Here is a 22,158-nt window from a genome sequence, read left to right as displayed (position 1 = left end):
ACCAGATCCAGAGTGTGATGTGTAAATTATGCCCTGTGAGAGGAAATGAAAGTGAAAGTGATCGTTCCTGAATACAAAACAAGTTACTTAGCCACTGAAAGGAAGTGTGTTTGCTCCACAGAGAGACTTTAACCATCAACAAGTACAATGGCAGGTGAGAATTCAATTTCTATAAATGTTATCAGATGTTAAGATTAGGATGATAATAATAATAATAATAATAATAATAATAATAATAATAATAATAATTATTATTATTATTATTATTATTATTATTATTATTATTAAGTCCAGGTTTCCTCTTTTACGCATTGAGGAACGTTCCCCGTTGGCACCGGTGCCAAACGTGTTCAGTGTGAAACGACGCGACGTTTAGAAGTTAGAAGGTTACGAGTAAAACACTGAACACTCAGAAATTTAACGCGAGTGCTTCATTTCACGTGAAAAGCAGGACGGAGTAACACTTAAAGAAACAGGCTCGGTAGTCGGTAGTCAGTAGGGTGAAGCGGCAAAACACCGAACATCAAGCAATTCCGCGCAGAAGCAAAAGTGATATAAGTAATACTAAAGATACTAAAGAGCACCTTGTCCACAGAGATCATTAACGTATGAATAGCGCACACTGTGTCTAGATTAGCGCTGTCAAGTGGAGATAGAAAAAACTGTACACATTGGTTTTTTTCGTGTATATTACACAGAGGATATTACATCTTAAATCCATTTAAAAGTGAACATTTCAGTGTTTATATAGACAAAAATTCTTGTGTCTGTGCAACAATGATACGTTGAGCAGTTTTGTTTCATTTTAAAGAGCTGATTTACAAAATCACAGCATTTTGTTTTTATTCAATTCAATTTATTTGTATTGCGCTTTTAACAATTGGCCATTGTCTCAAAGCAGCTTTACAGAAGTATGGAAACAGAAGAGAGAGAAAAGGAAATACATATATAATAATAATAATAATAATAATAAGAAGAAGAAGAAGAAGAAGAAGAAGAAGAAGAAGAAGAAGAAGAAGAAACAAGAATATAAATAAGAGAATATATAATTAAAGTTTAAAATTAATTTTATTTTAATTTATAATACTCTTTAATTATACTCTAAAATAACAATGTTTATAATAATATAGTATTACATACATACATTACATACATTACATTATATCAAATCAAATCAATGTTTATTTATAGAGCACCTTTTAAAAGCAGCAGGTGTTCACCAAAGTGCTGTACAAACAATATAAAATAAACAATAGAACTAAAAAGCATAAAATAATAATAAAATAAATAAATAAAAACTAAATTAAAGACTCATAAAAATGCAATAAATTCAATAATAATTAGTAGCACACACTTAAAAAGAACTCCTAACAGGTAACTCTCATACTGCGTTGTATGCTGCCCCATACAAATATGTTTTTAAATGTGATTTAAAAACAGCCAGTGAAGGTGCCTGCCTAATGTACAAAGGAAAATTATTCCAGAGTTTGGGGGCTGCTACTGCAAAGGCACGGTCACCTCTGCTCTTTAATTTTGCATTGGGGGATACTAAATGCAGTTGCCCAGCAGACCTAAGTGCTCTGGATGGATGTTTTAATAGATCTGAGAGATATTTTAGACCAATGTTATTTAATGATTTGAAAACTAAAAGTAAAATCTTGAAATCAATTCTAAAATGAATGGGCAACCAATGAAGGGAAGCCAATATAGGTGTAATGTGTTCTCGTTTGCGTGTCCCCGTTAATAAACGTGCAGCTGTGTTTTGTACCCTCTGCAAACGTGTTAGAGATGCCTCACCAATGCCTACATAGAGACTATTACAATAGTCCAGGCGGGATGATATAAAAGCATGGATGACCCTCTCAAAATCAGTAAAAGATACAAATGACTTGACTTTAGATAATTGCCTTAACTGATAAAAACACAATTTAACTACCAAATGAATCTGTTTTTCTAGTTTAAAGTCACCGTCCATTAAAACCCCCAGGTTTTTAACAACAGGCTTCACAAGTCACCCAGATCTACATCAGGAGTATTAATGGTACCACCAGGTCGAAATAAAATGATTTCAGTTTTATCTTCATTACACTTTAAGAAGTTGGAGGCCATCCAGGGTTTAATATCTTCAAGACATCTCAGCAAAGGTGCCACAGAGTTTGCATCCTTACGTTTCAAAGGCAGATAAAGTCATCTGCATAACAGTGAAATGAGATGCCATGTTTCCTAAAAATGGACCCTAAAGGTAATATATATAAAGAAAATAAAATCGGTCCATGAAAGGAACCCTGAGGGACTCCACATTCAAGAGATGCAGTAGAAGACGCAAATTCCCCAAGACGTACAAAGAAAGTTCTTTCACCCAGATAAGATTTAAACCATTGTAACACGGCACCCTTTATACCAACACAATGCTCAAGGCGAGAGATCAGTATATTGTGGTCTATGGTGTCAAACGCAGCAGTAAGATCTGACAGCATAAGAACAGCATAGTTACCTGCGTCAGTGGCCGATAATAAATCATTGTAAACTTGTAACAGGGCCATTTCCGTGCTGTGAAGTGATTTAAAACCAGATTGGTACAACTCTTGCTAGCCATGCAAGTTTAGATAGGCTAATAATTGATTAAAAACAACTTTTTCCAATATTTTGGAAAGAAACGGGAGTTTTGAAATGGGTCTAAAATTACCAAGAACCGATAAATCCAAGGTAGGTTTTTTTATCAGTGGTTCCACTAAAGCGTGTTTAAAATGTAGGGGTACAACTCCATGAGTGAGACTACTATTTACAACCATCAGTATGTTAGGGCCAAGGGTTTCAAAAACCTTCTTTAGGAAATATGGGGCAATAATATCTAAGGGACAACAAGATGGATTCATTTTATCAATGATGTTTTAAACAAGCTTGCTTGTTTTCAAGCAAGAGACACTGACTCAAACTGATTAAAAACAGAGGAGCACACAGGGAAAGAAGACATATCAGCAGAAGGGTGAACAATATTGCCTTTAACAGTCACAATCTTGTCATTAAAAAACTTAAATTAGAATTAAAAATTTTCGCATGTTTCTTTGGAAAATTCCAAACTTATTTGTTGAGATGTATTTAAAACAGAATTAATAGTGTTGAACAGAACACGAGGTTCATGAGAATTTTTTGCGATGACATTAGAGAAATACCTTGACTTTTCCATTTTTACAGTTTTTTTGACATTTGAACAAGCTGTCTTTCAAGATAAGATTTGCAGGTAAATCGTGCAGGTGAGGTGAGGTTTCGAGCCACCAGAATTATAAATTAACATATTTTCCATATTCGCTCTAATGTTCAAAAGTGTCTGGCGATCATACACCAGTAGAGAGTCTACATTGTTAAAAGTAGTTAGTAAAAACAACATAAAAACAACATAAACACGATTAAGGCTGGAGAGAAGAGATGGCCTGCCACACACACCGGCGCCATCTTAGTTTCTCATTAATGATCATTATATATGTACAATATAGTATTATATATCCCTAATGAGCAAGGTGGCAAGGAAAAACTCCCTGAGATGATATGAGGAAGAAACCTTGAGAGGAACCAGACTCAGAAAGGAAGCCATCCTCAAATTTCTGTTTTTATTTAAATAAAAATAGACCTGTTGCAATTTAGAATGATGTCTTTCTCTTTTTTGTCTGACCATAAATGGTGGAGTATTTTAACTCGTCGTTGCTGCATGAATAAAACTTATGAGGTTCCTCATGTGGGACCATTGACTCGTAAGGGCTACACATCATGGTCGTTGAAACTGTAAACAGCAAATAAAGATTAAATAAGAGCTTTAACCCAAAGTTTATTAATGTACCGTGTGAGATACCAGGTTATGAACAATGATTACTTGTAAACCATGGGTAAAGTATGAGCAGTGTGAAACATGAAGATAAACCAAGATTTTGTTTATTTTACAAAGCCCCAGAGTTCTATATTTCAAGTGTTAAAAGTCCTAAATTCTAAAAATTAAATTTAACTTAATAAAAATGCCATAATGTTATTGGAATTTTATTTAATTTTAACTTTTTATTTTATTTGGTCTTAAACACATAATTACTTTCATTCTTTTTCAGCTTTCCAGAATGAGCTTACAGAAAAAAAGCCTTCACAGAACACAGAACAGAAGGAAACGTCCTGGATGGCTTCTTCTAAACTGTTTGTTTGTTTGGGATGTTTGCTTATGGTATTTCTTGGGATTCAGGTAAGCTGAAATGTCAAGACTGGAATAATACTTCTGTTATGAAGAGTTAAGTTATATTGTGTACAATAAATTGAGCTGCAGCTTAGCATTAAATGGTTGACAGAAGTTACTGAATATTCTATCTTATTGAGTTCAATTCATATTACAGGAATAAATAAATTCTGGATATAAATTTAAAAAATAAGTATCCCTAATGAGCAAGCCAAAAGCAATAATGGCAAGAAAAAAGTTCCTTAGATCGCATGAGGAAGAAACATTAAATAATTATTGAATACTAATTGTAAAACACATCAGATGCCTCTATGGCTAAATTATTGGGCTGAAACATTGCATTAAATATAGTTTACCAATTGACATGAAAATATTTTAATCAACCAAAAGCAATTTCTAACTGATTCTGCAGCATGCACATGATCTGTTGTAAAATTGCTTTCCTTTGATGATATTTCCTCTAAATACTGTATCTGGATTCTGCTTTCACAAGCATGTTGGATCCATTCTGTACTTACAAACTTAGTATTTATATTGAATATCTAACCACTGCTCTAAATGATGTTTTCCCACAGTTGCAACAGAACAAGTCTTCAAGTGAACAAGGTAAAGTTATAATAATTTAAGCAAATTATGATAAAAAATATGATAAAAAGCCAATAAGACAATAAATTAATGTTATGTTCTATCATTTCAAGAATTCAATGACGAGCTTCGGATCCTGATGATCGGAAAGACAGGTGTGGGCAAAAGTGCAACAGGAAACACCATCCTTGGTAGAAAGGCTTTTAAATCTGATATGTCTTCTTCATCTGTAACCACATGGTGTGAGAAAGAAAATGGACATGTTCATGGCAGAAAAGTGTCTGTTATTAAATATCCAGGGCTGTTTGACACTCAGTTATCTGTAGATGAGGTGGTCGGTCGGATTAAACTGTGCACTCACTTCTTTGCTCCAGGACCTCATGTCTTTTTAGTTGTAACACAAATAGGTAGATTTACAGAGGAAGAAGAAAAAACAGTTCAGCTATTTCAAGAAATCTTTGGAGAAAAGTCCTCCAGGTACACTATGGCTCTCTTCACTCATGGAGATCAACTAAAGGGGAAAAATATTCATCAGTTTGTTCGGAACAATACAAAGCTTTTGAATTGTATCAAGAAATGCAATGGGGGATACCATGTGTTTAATAATGAAGACCAGAATCCAGAACAAGTCATCCAGCTTCTGGACCAGATTGATATGATGGTCACTGTAAATGGTGGAGAACATTACACTACAGAGATGCTTCAGGAAGTAGAGAAAGCGATAGAAGCAGAAAAACAGCGGATCCTCGAAGAAAATGAAGCACAAAGACAGAAGGAGATAGAAGAACTAAAGATGAAGTTTGAAGGGGAGGCATTGGAGAAAGCAAAAAAGCAACTAAATGAGGAACATATAAGAGCAGCAAGAATGGAAGCTGAGAGAAGCACTGGAAATATAAGAAATATTTGGAAAGATAAGAAAATTCCATTTGAATATATGAATTCAATAATTGAAACAGTGTTGAAAATTCAAAAAGATTGGTAAAGTAATAATTTACTCCTAATTTTATTTTGAGCAAATATTGTCTTTTATATATAGTGTCAAATATTGTTTTTAAAATAAAATAATAGAAAAATTCAAATGTTCAAAATGTTCAATTCTTCTAGATTTTTTGTGATTAAACATGGAATACTTCTAAAAGCCAGCATAGGCAGCCTGTTAGGGATCAGCCCGGACTTCTGGCCATGTCCTGTTATTGTTATTGTTGTTGTCACGTGTCTGCCCCGCCTTCGTCTGCTCCTCTCTGTCTCCACACATGATCCTAATTGTATCTCATTGTCTTTTGTATAAATGTGAGCCACGTTGCCGATTACAGCGCGGAATCATTGTTTACGTCTAGTCAAAGGTTAGGTCTTGTCATTTGTATTATCGTAGTCCTCGTCATTTACTGTCTTTGTCTTTATCATTTATTAAACCCCATTCCTTTGAAGCTATGTACGGGTCTGTCTCCTTCCTTCCCTGGTTGTGACACAGCCATAACATAGGTTAATAGCAATGATGCAGGCTGAAACAGTAACAATATTAATGTAGTGTATTTTCCTAATATTGACACTGTTGTTTCCTCGCAAAAAACAAGAAAAAGCATTTTTTTTATCTATTTATTTTTTTTATAACTGTGACCTTGATATTAACTGGTGAGTAAAATTGCATGTAAGAGGAATCTTTCTTTTCTCTTTTTTTACAATTCTGATTCTGTACACTAGCCAGGTTTGCCATTTTTATAAGCATAAGCACCAGTCCAGCTGATCCTTTATAAACATTATACAATCTCTTGACAAAAGCAGCACTTAAAACAAACTTTTTGTTACTCTGTATTGTACGTAAGATGTGTTCAGATCATATAATATAATGTTATTACTTAGAGCATGAAATATCTATGATATGTATCAGCAGTTCCTAGAAATACACTGGGCAACAGTTTCCATTCTTCGGGAGATTTACAGCTAACATAAAGAAAGCTAACAGCACCTGCAAAGACCACACTCACTCCTGCCATCCTGTCACATCATTTAGTCTTTTGTACACAATCGGCTGCTCTTGTCAACTCTTGCACTATAAGATTTCTGTTCTTTAATGATGGTTGAATGTTTGTCAGGGTGTGTCTTTCAGTTTTCTTTTGTATTTGCTCTTTCAAACAGGCTAATTTACTTTTGTGAACCTGGTGTTAAAGGAGAACTGAGTTTCGGTGATCCAGCCCAGAGAAACCTACACAGCATAGATCTAAAATACATTAATAATATAGTTAATATAGTTTTTTTATATAGTTAATATATTCTAACAGTCGCCTCAGTCACCTCAGGTTTGCTCGTTGGGAATAAATACAAACACATTTAAATATAAGTCTAATATTAATCTTGAATTTTTGTATTATATTAATCTTTTATTATGTATTATGTTTCTTATGTTCTGTAAAATAACATTTTATTTAAATTAATATAGTTCCTTTTAATTTTCATTTTAAGTAATTCAAGCAGATACCAATTACAGGCCTATTCACGATACTAAAATGTCAAACCTTTAATCATACCTCTGGTGCCACTGTTGCTGTTTCTCCAGGGCTTTACCAGGACATGGTGTCAGTGAGACTATTGTTACGGCCTAAGCCTTGATTTATGATTATTGATGTGTGTTTCCGTTCTATTGACTGGGTCTTCCCTTTCTTTTTTTTTTTTTTAGGGTAAGCTCCGCCCCTGCACACCTGCGGCCCATTTCTGATTGACGCGCCGGGTGGGGATAAAAGGGGGGCTGACCTCGTACCTGAGGGGAAGAACTCCTGTCGCCAGGCCACTGCGACTACCAGTCTTTAGCTTTCTGTGAGAGCGGTACACACTTGAGGGGAAGCTCTTTTTTGGCCGTCAGATTTGTGCTGACGACCGGTGGTGTTGAACTGAGCTTCGTGTGTGCGTCTTGTTGCCCAGCCATTGCTGATATGCTGTGTGTCCTTTTCTGGGTTCATTTTTATTCTCCTTTTTGTTTTTGTGTATGTGTTTGGGGTGTGTTTTATGTGATAATTCCTAGTTGCCCGTGATGCGTGAGTGCAGCTAAATAATAAACCGACAAAACTGTCCTTTTTGACTCGCGTGTCCTTTTATGTTACTTGCCCCCTCCTCTACGAGCATTATTGAAAGTGGGGGTTCGTAACATAAATGGGGACTCGTCCGGGATCATTGTTTCCCGAGGGTTTAGTTGTTTGTCATCCACATTGATTGGTGCGGAGTGCATTGAGTTTGTCCTACACATTCTCCGGTGAGTTAGAGTAAGCCAACAGGACTGTGCTTAGCGCCAGTTTTGGCTACGGTTTACTGTTTGTTGTTTTCTTTATTATTTTAGTTTATTTTGTTTGGAGGTATTCCGGGGGAGAGAGTAAGCTCTTAATCGGTACCCTCCGAAGACTAGAGATAGGCTATAGTTAGGCTTCCGGTTAGGCAGGTAGGACCGGAGTGTGTGTGTGGGTTTTTGCTTATTTTGCTTCCTCACCGTTTTTTTTTTTTTGTTTTTTTAGAAATGGCAACTTTCGACCTAAACATATTCATAGATCAGCCTAGTGTTGAGGCGTTAGAGGGGTGTCGGAAAAATGATTTGTTTCTGGTCGCTCAGCATTATGAGATTTCTATTTTTAAAACACAGCGTAAAGCGGAAATAAAATCTTGTATTATGTCGGCTTTGATTGATAAAGGGGTTCTTCCTCCTACGGAGACGGTTTCTGTGGAAGCAGCTGGTCCCGCGATATCTGCTGCAGGAAGTCCTTCTTCACAAGTTCCGGTTGGTGATCAGTCGACTCCCGTGACTGTTAGTGCAGCGGTAGGTCCACCATTCTCCATGCCTAAATTCGACCCAAGTTCTCTTTCTTCCGGGGCTTCGCCTGAAATTCGGGCGGATATGCGTTTAAAAGTTCGTTTAGCTCGTCTACAATTAGAGACTCAGGATAGGGCTCAGGCGAGACAAGATGATTTAAAACGTCAGATTGAAATGTATCGAATTGATGCTGATGCAAAAGTGCGGCTTCGGCAGGTGGAGTTGCAGGCTGCACAGGATCTCTCTAAGCCAACGATTCCTAAAACATCTATTAGTTGGAATGAGCGTTCTGAGGCGGCTGCTGGTCCATCCAATCCTAATGTTGTCTCCAGTCACTCTGTTCCATCAGGTCATGTATCTGGGTCTGTAGTTGAGTCATCCCTACATTTTGACGTGGCTAAAAATATTGCAATCGTCCCGCCTTTCCGTGAGAGAGAAGTTGAGGCTTATTTTCAAGCTTTTGAACGCATTGCGAGTGCTCTGAAGTGGCCAACTGAAGTTTGGGCCTTGATGTTACAGTGTAAATTAACCGGTAAAGCACAAGATGTGTGTGCGTCTCTTTCATTGGAAGAGAGCGTTCAATATGATGCTGTGAAAACTGCGATTCTGAGGGCGTATGAATTGGTACCTGAACATTACCGACAGTGTTTCCGTTCCACGAAAAAATCTGCGTCTCAAACTTTCGTTGAGTTTGCTCGTGAGAAAGCAATGTTGTTTGACCGCTGGATTAAAGCGTGTAAGGTTACGGATTATACTTCTCTGCGAGAGCTGATACTGATTGAGGAATTTAAGAACTGTGTTCCAGAGTGCACGGCTTTGTATTTAAATGAACAAAAAGTCAGTACGGTGCAGCAAGTTGCTGTATTAGCAGACGAATATGCTCTGATGCATAAAACAGTGTTTTATAAGCGTTCAAGTGATTTTGGAGGTACAGCACCACATGAGGTTGTTTCAGATGTTAAAAGCAAATGGGTTCCTAGTAGTCCAAAGGCTCGTAAAGAGTGTAGTTATTGTCACAAAATGGGACATGTGATGGTTGAATGTCATAGCTTGAAACGAAAACGCGAGCGACAAGATTCTTTGCCTGTTCAACCTTGAGGTACTGTTTTAGTAAAAATCTCTTCATCTACTTCTACTCTTGATCCCTGTTTCCAGCCTTTTGTGTTTGACGGATTTGTGTCTATACATGGTGTAGAAGATCGCAAACCAGTGCGAATTTTACGTGACACTGGAGGGTCTCAGTCCTTCATACTGTTGAACATTTTAGATTTTTCTGGGAGTTCTGCTTGTGAAACCAGTACGATTGTGCAGGGTATTGAGATGGGGTTCGTAACCGTTCCGCTCCATCGTATATGGATAACTTCTGAATTAGCATCTGGATGTTTTGAAGTCGCAGTTTGCCCTTCGCTACCTGTGAAAGGTATTGACTTTATAATGGGAAATGATATTGCTGGTGGTAATGTCATGCCGGTTGTAAAGGTAACTGCTGCTCCGAGCAAAGAGATGCAATCTGATGTGCTGGCTGAAATGTTACCTGATGTTTTTTCTAAAAGTGCTGTGACAACACGAGCACAAGCAAAACGTGACGTACCGGAGAAAGTTAATCTTAGTGAGACTGTCTTCTCATGTATTTTAGGAAACGATGCCTTTCCAGAATCTTTGCATGCTGCTAAAATAACGCAGAGTTCACAAGTTTGCTCTGACTTCCTTTCTGATGCGTCAATTTCTCGTGAAGTCCTGATTGATGCACAGAAAAATGATGCGACCTTACAAAAATGTCGTGCGAGTCCCGGGAATCTACTGTCACCGCGTAACCAACAGTTTTGTTGGTGTGACGAAGTGCTGATGCGCAAATGGAGCAGTATGCTTAATGCTGAGCATGTAGATGATTGGAATGTGGTGCATCAAATTGTGCTTCCCTCACAATTTCGACAACATGTACTACGTTTGGCTCATGATCATCCTTGGTCTGGACACCTCGGAGTTAATAAAACCTATAATCGAGTGCTCCAACATTTTTTCTGGCCAGGTTTAAAATGTGATGTTTCTAAATACTGTAAAACATGCCACATCTGCCAGGTCGGGGGAAGCCTAACCAGGTGGTGCCACCTGCTCCTCTCTGTCCTATCCCTGCTGTAGGAGAGCCATTTGAGCGTGTTTTGGTAGATTGTGTGGGTCCACTTCCTCGTGCTAGGTCTGGGTGTCAATATTTATTGACTATTATGTGCGTGGCTACCCGGTTCCCAGAAGCTATTCCCTTAAGGAGTATAACTGCTAAATCTGTGACAAAAGCCCTTATGAAATTCTTCACGACTTTTGGCCTCCCAAAGATTGTCCAAACAGATCAGGGGTCCAATTTTTTATCTCGTGTTTTCCGTAATGTTTTAAAAGCTCTAGGAGTGTCTCATGTGGTGTCGAGTGCCTACCATCCTGAATCTCAGGGGGCTCTTGAACGTTGGCATCAGACATTGAAATCAAGTCTGCGGAAGTATTGCCTAGAGACTGGGAACGATTGGGAAGAGGGAGTTCCCTTTGTTTTATTTGCGGTGCGTGAGGCGCGACAAGATTCGTTGGGATTCAGCCCTTCTGAATTAGTGTTTGGACATAATGTTCGTGGGCCTTTGAAAATGTTAAAAGAAGAGTTTCTCTGTACAGGTCCTTCTGAAAAGACTAATGTACTTGATATCGTCTCTCGTATTCGTGAACGTTTACGCACAGCCTGTACTGCAGCTAAAGAAGCTCTTGCTTGGTCACAAAAGAAAATGAAACGTTGTTTTGATCAGAAGGCAGTTGCCCGTAACTTTCTACAAGGAGAAAAAGTTTTAGTATTAATTCCCACTCCTGGATCGGCTTTTGCAGCGCGGTTCTCTGGTCCTTATGTGATTAAAAGCAAGGTCAGTGAGACGGATTATGTGATCCATACTCCTGAACGGCGGCGAAAAACCCGCCTATGTCATATAAATATGTTGAAGCCATATTTGTGCCGTTCTGATCAAGGCGAGATCACTGTTTCCTCGCGTGAGCCAGTGACTGAGTCAAGGGAGCGTGTTTCATTGCTTGCTCTAACTCTGCCTACAGATGATGTGGATGATGGTTTGGAGGTATCCATGGAGGTTGTAAGGAGTGAAAATTTGAAAAACTCGAAAGTATTGTTAACTCTTCCCACTCAACTGTCTTATTTGCCCAGTGAACACCAGCAGGACATTAAGAAATTGTTGGATAGATTTCCAAACTTATTTAATGATGTCCCTCCGGGTACTAATGTCATTGCGCATGATATAAATGTCGGTGGTGCATTACCCATTAAACAACATGCATATCGTTGTCCGGTAAGAAAACGGGAAGAAATGAAACGTGAGGTGACGTATCTTCTGCAAAATGGATTTGCGGTTCCAAGTACCAGCAGTTGGAGCTCGCCATGTATCTTGGTGCCAAAACCTGATGGAACCTTTCGTTTTTGCACAGATTTTAGAAAGGTTAATTCCGTCACTGTGCCTGATGCTTTTCCGTTGCCGCGTATCGATGATTGTATCGATAATCTTGGTGTGGCAAAATATATTACAAAATTAGATCTACTAAAAGGTTATTGGCAGGTGCCTTTAACTGAGCGTGCCTCCGAGATCTCTGCGTTTGTCACCCCAGATTCTTTTCTTCAGTATACACGGATGGCGTTTGGTCTGCGAAATGCACCGGCGACGTTTCAGCGTTTGATGTCCATGGTTTTGGGTGACGTTTCAAATTGTAACGTCTATCTGGATGACATAGTCATCTATTCGTCTACCTGGGCTGAACACTTGTCAATTTTGCACGATGTATTTCATCGTTTATCTACTGCATCTCTTACATTAAATTTAAAAAAGTGCGAATTTGGTAAAGCTTCGGTCACATACTTGGGAAAGCAGGTTCGGCCATTAGATGTGAAAGTGGCAGCGGTTCTTGAGTATCCGGCACCCACTACGAGGCGAGAGCTGCGTAGATTTCTTGGAATGGTTGGATACTACCGGTGTTTTTGCAAGAACTTTTCGAGTGTTGTTGCTCCTTTAACTCAATTGTGTAGTCCTAAGGTTGATTTCTGTTGGACTAATGACTGTCAACAGGCATTTTTGTCTGCAAAGTCTCTTCTTTGCAGTGCTCCAGTCCTCTCTGCTCCGGATGTATATCGGGCGTTCCAGCTGGAGGTGGATGCCAGTGATGTCGGAGCAGGAGCTGTTCTCCTGCAAGAGGGGGCTGATGGAATAGCTCATCCCGTATCCTATTTTTCTTCTAAGTTCAATTGTCATCAGCGTAACTACTCAACCATTGAGAAGGAGACCTTAGCACTCTTATTGGCCTTACAACATTTTAATGTTTATGTGGGAGCCAGTATGCATCCTGTAATAGTTTATACGGACCACAATCCGTTAGTCTTTCTCAGCAAAATGTACAATCACAACCAACGTTTGATGAGATGGGCTTTAATGGTGCAGCCGTATAATCTAGAGATCCGTCATAAGAAGGGATCTGAAAATGTGGTCGCGGACGCTTTGTCACGGGGTTAACTCACCTCCTTTATACAGAAAGTTTTTTTTTTTCTTTTCTCCAAACGGAATAAAAAAAAAGAGAGAACTGTTTCTGTCTTTTTAGGGGGGGAAGTGTTACGGCCTAAGCCTTGATTTATGATTATTGATGTGTGTTTCCGTTCTATTGACTGGGTCTTCCTTTTCTTTTTTTTTTAGGGTAAGCTCCTCATTTCTGATTGACGCGCCGGGTGGGGATAAAAGGGGGGCCGACGTCGTACCTGAGGGGGAAGAACTCCTGTCGCCAGGCCACTGCGACTACCAGTCTTTAGCTCTCTGTGAGAGCGGTACACACTTGAGGGGAAGCTCTTTTTGGCCGTCAGATTTGTGCTGACGACCGGTGGTGTTGAACTGAGCTTCGTGTGTGCGTCTTGTTGCCCAGCCATTGCTGATACGCTGTGTGTCCTTTTCTGGGTTCATTTGTATTCTCCTTTTGTTTTTGTGTATGTGTTTGGGGTGTGTTTTATGTGATAATTCCTACAGTAGTTGCCCGTGATGCGTGAGTGCAACTAAATATTAAACCGACAAAACTGTCCTTTTTGACTCGCGTGTCCTTTTGTGTTGCTTGCCCCCTCCTCTACGAGCATTGTTGAAAGTGGGGGTTCGTAACACTATTCAAACAAGCTCTATAATTATTCTTTTTATAATATATATGTCAGGATATAGGAGAACCAAATGCAAACAGTTTAAAGTTTAATAAAGTAAGACAAAATCAATGTTAGGAACAGGCACAGGTTAAGTGATCACTAAACAACAATTAGAGGGCTATGCAAAATGTACATCTGTCTACGACTCTTGACTGCAAAACTCTTGTTAGTTTGAGCCCTCTGCTCTAGTAATTAGTGGTCTTTTTCCCACACTTGTTCACTCCACTGGACCATCTGTCAACTGCAGGGGAATCCATGGGTTAACATTTCATGGGAATAGTGGAGGCTGGTACCCAGGATGGTTAGGGTGAGATTAGTAGCAGACAATTGAGTGAGTTCTGGGCAAATTTTTCCCACAGCAGTAATCATGCACAGTCCTCTTTATTTTCAGCACAGTACATTCTTAAGAAACATCCATTCTTTTCGTTTTGGTCCTCCACCTAATCACTGACTTGAGGGTGGTATATTGGATAGTAAATCAGAAAGATCCTGTTCTATAAGCAGCAATGCTTTTCTATAATCATAATAAATCATCTTCTATAGTTAATAAGGCTTTCTTTTCATACAATGCACCACCATTTTTTGGCTCTGTTTATGCTCATAGAGGTATGAAGCTTTGAGGCACAGGACACTTAGCTAAGGTTACAAAAATGTTACATGTTTGTTTCAGTTTATATTCTGCACATTTTCTTTGTTGTCTTGTTATTAGTTTATTTTACCAAACTGTGCCAGCATGTGTCTCATTTTGATTTATGAGTTGGTGCATTTCCAACATTTCCAGGTTTCCCCATGTCTTTTTAGAAGGCAAAGTATTATCATGTATCTGTCGAGCAAGCTTCAGTTTATTATTTGTACTTATCTCTCAAAGATTTTGTCATCTTTGTTTTGTTTCCTGTTTCACAAATAGTATATAATCCTTCTTTTATTATATGCAGTGAATAATTATGATTACCAAATTATTTGTTATTGATTTAGCAGATCACAGCCACTTTAACCAGTGGACAAATTTGACAATTTTGTTTTCAGAGTGTCCATGATCAGTATAGAATTTGTTTGTCATGTTGCTCTCCATATTTGTAGTTAATGACAGATATGAAAGTAGACATTAATAGATTTACGAATCTGTATATGTTCATAAGTGTTTTACTTTTTTATTTTTAATTTAACATAGAAAAAAGGGTAGTTTTTTTTTGCACACAGATGTATATTCTTTAAAGCAAATGGGGATTTCAAACATATTTTGTAACCCAATCTTTATTAAGATTAATGCATTAACTTCAACCACTAAGGTTATATGAACAGTGGAAAAAATGTCTCACACTGAAAGCCAACAGTCTCCTGATTATTTTTAAAACAGACTTTTGGCCATAAAATACTTATTTAAAATTAATTTATACTGATTAAAAATCAAAAAAGATTTGACTTCTATTCCACAGGTGGAAATGATCACCAGTCTATTGGTAAAAATAATTAATTTTCATGCCACTTGTTTGTCAGTAACACAGACAAATTCACTGAATGCATAGAATAAATCATCTTCTATAGTTAATAAGGCATTCTTTTCATACAATGCACCAGCATTTTTTTGGCTCTGTTTATGCTCTTTTGAGTAGTTGTCATGATTCAGCCCGGACTTTTGGCCATGTGCTTTTGTTGTTCTTCGTCACGTGTCTGCCCCGCCTTTGTCTGCTCCTCCCTGTCACCACACCTGCTCCTTATTGTCATCATTGTCTATTGTATTTAAGTTAGCCGCGTTGCTGAGTGCAGCGCGGATCATTAGTTACGTTTCCCCTCGTCATGTCTAGTCTTTGTTAAATGTCGTCTTTGTATTATTTAGTTATTGTCATTTCTGTCTATGTCTTCCTGTGTTTATTAAACCCCCCTCTTTTGAAGCTATCCTGCGTACGGGTCTGTCTCCTTCCGTCCCCGGTTGTGACAGAATGATCCGCCCTAAAACCCAGCAGACCCAGCAGGATAGCTTCCAGCTCGGACCGGCTTTTTATCCTCCTCTTCCCCTGGACTGTTCCGCCAGTCCTTTTTTCTTTTTTCGGTGACATCGCTCCGCCCTTTTTCCGGTGAGGGACGCCGCTCCACTTTCGGTTCTGTCCGAAGCGGTCGTCGCCTCACTTCCTTCGCGGAGGATGTCACCAAACTGTTTTTGCTCCTTTTTTGTTTTTTGGTGCCCTGCGGCATCGCCCCGCCTTTTTTTTCAGTGAAGGACGTCGCTCCAGTTCCGGTTCCGTCCGAGGAGGGCGTCGCTTCACTTCTTCCGCGGGGGGGTGCTGCAGGCCCAGGGCGATGGACCTTCCCACCCTCCCACCCTTGGTCATCAGGACGTGAGCTGGCTGCGGTGTGTCGGGGTTGCGTTCGGCCCTTCAGCTCGGCTGTGGATATCGCTCGGCCCTTCAGCTCGGCTGTGACGTCATTCGGCCCTTCAGCTCGGCTGAGGATATCGCTCGGCCCTTCAGCTCGGCCATGGAAGTCGCGTGGCCCTTCTGCTCGGCTGAGGACGTCGCTCGGCCCTTCTGCTCGGCTGTGGACGTCGCTCGGCCCTCGCTGCTGTGCCGCCGTGAGCCTTGCTCCCCCCACCGGCCTCGCCGGGTGCCTTGCTCCCTCCACCGGCCTCGCCGTGTGCCTTGCTCCCCCACCGGCCTCGCCGTGTGCCTTACTCCCCCCATTGGCCTTCGCCGTGTTCCTCGTTCCCCCATCTGCCTTCGCTGTGTTCCTCGTTCCCCCATCTGCCTTCGCCGTGTTCCTTGCTCCCCCCATCTGTCTTCGCCATGTGCCTCGCCCCCCCTCCTGGACTCTGCCAGGGTTTGGCGCTTCGGGAGCCGCGCCTTGGAGGGGGGGTTCTGTCATGATTCAGCCCGGACTTTTGGCCATGTGCTTTTGTTGTTCTTCGTCACGTGTCTGCCCCGCCTTTGTCTGCTCCTCCCTGTCACCACACCTGCTCCTTATTGTCATCATTGTCTATTGTATTTAAGTTAGCCGCGTTGCTGAGTGCAGCGCGGATCATTAGTTACGTTTACCCCTCGTCATGTCTAGTCTTTGTTAAATGTCGTCTTTGTATTATTTAGTTATTGTCATTTCTGTCTATGTCTTCCTGTGTTTATTAAACCCCCCTCTTTTGAAGCTATCCTGCGTACGGGTCTGTCTTCTTCCGTCCCCGGTTGTGACAGTAGTTTATTTCAACATGAGGGTATAATCAATACCCCAGGATGGTAACTTTTTCCTCAAAATTAGTTCAAGTTCTTTCATCAGTTCCTTAGTTGTTTTGTTGAAATAAATTTTCCAAGGGGAAGTTAACAGTTCCTCTTAGTTCATCTGCTTATGTCTACTTTGTTGTCTTGTTATTGGACACTTTTTTCCTGATTGTAATAACCCATTATTAATAGATGAAAGGAAGAATAACGGCACCTGTGAAGCTTGAGGGTGAGTAAGAAAGCATTTGTGATGCTTCAAGAGAAGCAAGAAGCTGTATGTGATGATTTTGAGATGGAGAGAGAGAGATAGAGAGAGAGAGAGAGAGAGAGAGAATCTGCCATACATCAGGGGAAGTGAAGTGGCAAATAATGAAAAATTGATTTCTCAACAGCTGCTAGTGAACTTCTATCATTCCAGCATATAGAGAATGCAACATACTGGATTATTATATTATTATATTGCAGTATTATATGCTCATATCAGTTTAGTGGATTACAACACTCTACACAGTGTCAGTGGGAACAGCACCCAGAAATTTGCTGGCCATTAATGGAGGAGATTAACAGCTTACTTGTCTGAGGAAAACTACCAGAATCTGCAAAGACTACACTTTTTTTTTTGTTTTAACAATTATGCATTGTTGAAATCCTTGTTTTTTCCTGATTGTGCTCACATGTGCCTCATTTTGATTTATTAATGACTTTGCAAAGTGTGGTTTATCAATTCTGTCTGAACAGGCTTGCAAAGGCTTGAGACAGAAAATGGAATGTAGAGTAGATTTTGAGGACCATAGCAAGCTTGAGGCAAACAGTTACTGGGTTCCAAACATTGTAGATTGGGAATGGCGCTATGAAGTGAAGTGCCAGATTATGTCAGGAGAACTTTGTGCAGATCCTGGGAGGTCAGCCAGACCCTCTTTCCAACATGCTTACTGGCATTTCTGGTTAGGCCATCAGGCATAACGTCTGGATGACTTGAGCAGAGCAATGTGGGTAGAGGGGTCCAAGGCCTCCAGATCCTGGGTGGTGAACAATGGTAGGTGTTCCATAGGCACCTTGGAACTGTGACTCATGGTGGCTGATTTTAAGAAGTTGTGGGCATATCCCACCCAGACCAAAATGGACAAAGAGTTTGCACCAGAAATGTTGATGCAGGAGAGACAGTGTTTGGGCAGCGCTAGGATGTCAGAACAGGCTAGAATTATGACACCAATGGAGGACTTAAGAGTGCAGCAAATCAGAAATATAGATCCTTCCCTATGGACAGCTGTTAGGTATAGGTTGGTTGGCGCAGGGTTGTTTAACTCTTCTCTCGACTCTAATCACAGCTGAAAATGGGAGAATGTGTTCAGTGACTGGTTCCTCCTCAGAAAGAGGAAACTGACAGGAGAGGGCATCCAGCTTGCCATTCTTGGCCCCTAGGTGATAAGTAAAGGGGAATTTAATCCTACCTAAAGAAGAGGGCCATGGTGGGAATTAAGCCTTTTTGCTGTCTGGAAGTACTCAAGTTTCTTGTGGTCTGTCCATATGATGAATTGTTGTTCTGCTCCCTCCAAAAAATGGTGTCATTCCAGCTTAATTGCCAACAAGCACGGTCAAGGTGGGAGCTGAACTGAACAGATCCTTTAAATTCTGGAAAACTGGAGAATGAGGGAAAAAATGAGTTGGTGGAGAGGTACTACAACTGTGTTCTAGCCTCAAATAAACTTCTGGTAAAAGTTAGCAAAGCCGATAAATTGCAGGAGGTGTTTCCAGGATATTGGGTGAGACAAGTTGCTCACAGCCTTTATGTGCTGTACACTGCATGCATCTCTATGCTACCAGCCAAGAGTATGAATATCAGAACTTAACTAGCATTGTGATAAATTTGTGTCTCTTTGTGTTATTTGTTTTTTATTACAATGTTAAAAGGCATACAAATCCTTAAAAGCTTAAAACCTTGAAGCTACACCTGGTGAATTGCTGTGATTAGAGTATCTCTATTAATTAAATAATAAATAATAATTTATTATAAATAATAATGTTTTAACATATAAAGACAATAAAATGCTGCCTTAGCTTTAAGCATAATCTTAAGAGCTCATAATTTGTTCTCACACAACAAAAGCAGACTACAGTAAGCTTAGTTCATGAATTGGTCAAGTGCTTCAGTAGAAATGAAACTGAAACTGATCTTTCGGTGCAAAACAAAACTCAGTTCCTGAAAGACGGTCAGCTCCACATTCAGGTCTGTGAAACTCAAACATTAACAAACAAGATGGCAGGTGAGACATATCGTCTAAACTCATTTTCGTTTCTAGGTTTTATAATTATAGCAGATAATTATAGTAATCCAGTTGTGTTTAAACTTTCATTTTGATTGCAGTATTTCATAATAATAATCGTGATATGGTTGTGTTTATTGCCATTTACTTTATTTGCATTTTAATATAAATTTCTCAGGGCAATTAAAGCACTACATGGCCTGGCTTATTTCTCCTAAAATGCTGTTGTTGACATGTTTTGTGGTTGTGGCAGCTTTTGGGATTCAGGTAGGCTGAAATTTTACAACTGACTTAATACTTTGCTTGTTAAATGTAATGTTACTGTCAGGACTCAGCCTGGACTCTGGCCATGTGCCTTCTGTTTACGTTCTCTGTCACATGTCTGCCCTGCCTTCGTCTGCTCCTCCCTGTCTGCACACCTGTCCCTCATGTGTCTTGATTGTTATTAGTATTTAGTTTAGTTATATGCATTAAAGAGTACTCTAGCATCAGCCTTGTCCAATTTATAACAGACAAAAATAATTTCATTACATTGATAATAGTATGATCAACTCATTAAGATCACTGGAGGTCACATTTTAGACTATTCCTGTACATTATATTATTATTTGTACATTCGTACTTTTAGAATAGATTAGTCTAAATACCTTTTTCCCCACAGTTCTTTGAGCAACAGAACAGCTCTTCAGATGAACAAGGTGTGTGCTTTAGATTAGTTTTACCAATTTTTTTTTATATGCAACAAGAGGAGAAATTAATGTTATGTTCTATCAGTTCAAGAAATCAGTGACGAGCTTCGGATCCTGATGATCGGAAAGACAGGTGTGGGCAAAAGTGCAACAGGAAACACCATCCTTGGAAGAAAGGCTTTTAAATCTGATATGTCTTCTTCATCTGTAACCACACAGTGTGAGAAAGAAAATGGACTTGTTCATGGCAGAAAAGTGTCTGTTATTGACTCTCCAGGGCTGTTTGACCCTCAGTTATCTGTAGATGAGGTGGTCGGTAGGATTAAGCTGTGCATTCCCTTCTCCGCTCCAGGACCTCATGTCTTTTTAGTTGTGATTCAAATAAGTAGATTTACAGAGGAAGAAGAAAAAACAGTTCAGCTATTTCAAGCCATTTTTGGAGAAAAGTCCTCCAGGTACACTATGGCTCTCTTCACTCATGGAGATCAACTAAAGGGGAAAAATATTCATCAGTTTGTTCGGAACAATACAAAGCTTTTGAATTTTATCACAAAATGCAATGGAGGATACCATGTGTTTAATAATGAAGACCAGAATCCAGAACAAGTCATCCAGCTTCTGGACCAGATTGATAAGATGGTCACTGTAAATGGTGGAGAACATTACACTACAGAGATGCTTCAGGAAGTAGAGAGAGAGACAGAAGCAGAGAAACAGCGGATCCTGAAGGAAAATGAAGCACAGAGACAGAAGGAGATAGAAGAGCTAAAGAAGATGGTTGAAGCGGAGGTTTTGGAGAGAGAAAAAAGAAGGCTGTCAAACGTATGAAATCAGCAAGACTGGAAGTTGAGAGAAGCATTTTTGTTATGCTAGGCAATATTATGAAGACAAATCTTTGGAGCTTGTATAAGGAAAGCTGCAAGCATCTGCAAAATCTCATTCCTGCCATCCAGTAAACTTCATTTCTGCAATCCAATATACACCAGAACTGATAAGCACACAGTCAGCTGCTCTTAGCCATTGCACTATTAGCATTCTGGTGTTAGATTTCATGACTCTGTTATTTGGCATGTCAAACATGTCACTGAGCAGCTTTAAGTATGGATTTTTTGTATTATACTATTGCACTTCCAACTGCCCATGACTACCTGTCTGTGGTGCATGGAAGAATAGAATGACATTGTAGAACCTTTTATAATGGGAATTGATATCAAGTATCAAAAATGTTATTTTCTATATGCTCTTTTTCTGATACATCAGGGAGAGCAAGATGGCAGCTGTGATAAAAGAACGAATGTTACAAAAGTAGCTTTTAGGCGCCCTCTAGCGGGATTTGACGGATTTGCCGACATTGAGTGTGTAACACGCACATACACATCTTTGTCTTGTTTCCTGTCCCACAAATTCAAATGTGAATAAAAAAGTAAATGTGTTTTTACTTACTCTACATGGAAAAATGTAAAAAAGGTTAGATTTTTTTCCCACACAAATGATTACATATTTAAAGCAAATGGGGATATCAAACCTATTTTGTAACCCAAACTTGATCATAAGCTTGAAAAAATTGAAGGTGTTAACTTCAACCTCTAAGGTTATATGAACAGAGGAAAAAATGTCTCACACTGAAAACCAAGTGTCCTCATTATTTGTGACCACAACTAGAAATAGTTAAAAAAAAATAAAAAAAATTATACTGATTGAAAATGTCCAATAAGTTGACTTCCATTCCATGAGTGGGAATGATCACCAGTGTACTGGTAAAAAGATTTTTTTTCTATTCTATGCACGTTTAGAATAGCATCTGATTAATGATTTTTACCACTTCGTCAGTGATGGTTAGATGTTGGTCAGGGTGTGAGTCCTATAATATCTTTCCTTATGTCTTTTGTATTTGCTCTTTCAAAAAGGCTAATTTTCTTTGGTTATCCTGGGTTGAAGCTGCTACACAATAAACCTACACAGCATAGATCTAAAATACAATCACTGTCATTGCTCAGAAAAAAATCAGGGTGTGTGTTCCTTCTTTGAAAAAAAATAACTTTTTGAAATAAATTTGGACTCTGAGCAGAAAGTTTAGAAAAATAAACACAGGATTAGGGGTGGGTGATATAGCTTCAAAATTATATCATGATATTTCAGGGAAAATTGCGATAACGATATTTCAGATATAGAAAAAAATACTGAAAAACATTTTGTCTCTTATTGCAG

General features: G+C 39.2%; 1 protein-coding gene across 1 annotated transcript; it reads left to right on the top strand.

Annotated features, from left to right (window-relative positions):
* Nucleotides 1-51: 51 nt before the first annotated feature.
* LOC132846805 (uncharacterized) lies at nt 52-21,385 on the top strand. The gene is made up of 12 exons (XM_060871520.1): nt 52-154; nt 4,095-4,222; nt 4,789-4,819; nt 4,912-5,777; nt 8,424-9,428; nt 9,747-9,888; nt 10,983-11,692; nt 12,764-12,838; nt 19,108-19,261; nt 19,440-19,528; nt 19,923-19,959; nt 20,036-21,385. Exons 1-12 carry the CDS (start codon nt 148-150, stop codon nt 20,776-20,778), a joined length of 3,987 nt encoding a protein of 1,328 aa, XP_060727503.1. The 5' UTR covers nt 52-147; the 3' UTR covers nt 20,779-21,385.
* The last annotated feature ends 773 nt before the right edge of the window (nt 21,386-22,158 follow it).

Source organism: Tachysurus vachellii, chromosome 6, assembly GCF_030014155.1.
Source record: "Tachysurus vachellii isolate PV-2020 chromosome 6, HZAU_Pvac_v1, whole genome shotgun sequence".
NCBI lineage: Eukaryota > Metazoa > Chordata > Actinopteri > Siluriformes > Bagridae > Tachysurus > Tachysurus vachellii.
This window is presented reverse-complemented; position numbering and strand designations above follow the sequence as displayed.

Bases quoted from the DNA above. Each gene is read 5' to 3' on its own strand.
- LOC132846805 (XM_060871520.1), top strand. The intron at 4,223-4,788 runs GTAAGCTGAAAT...GTTTTCCCACAG, and splicing joins TGGTATTTCTTGGGATTCAG to TTGCAACAGAACAAGTCTTC. The intron at 19,960-20,035 runs GTGTGTGCTTTA...ATGTTCTATCAG, and splicing joins CAGCTCTTCAGATGAACAAG to TTCAAGAAATCAGTGACGAG.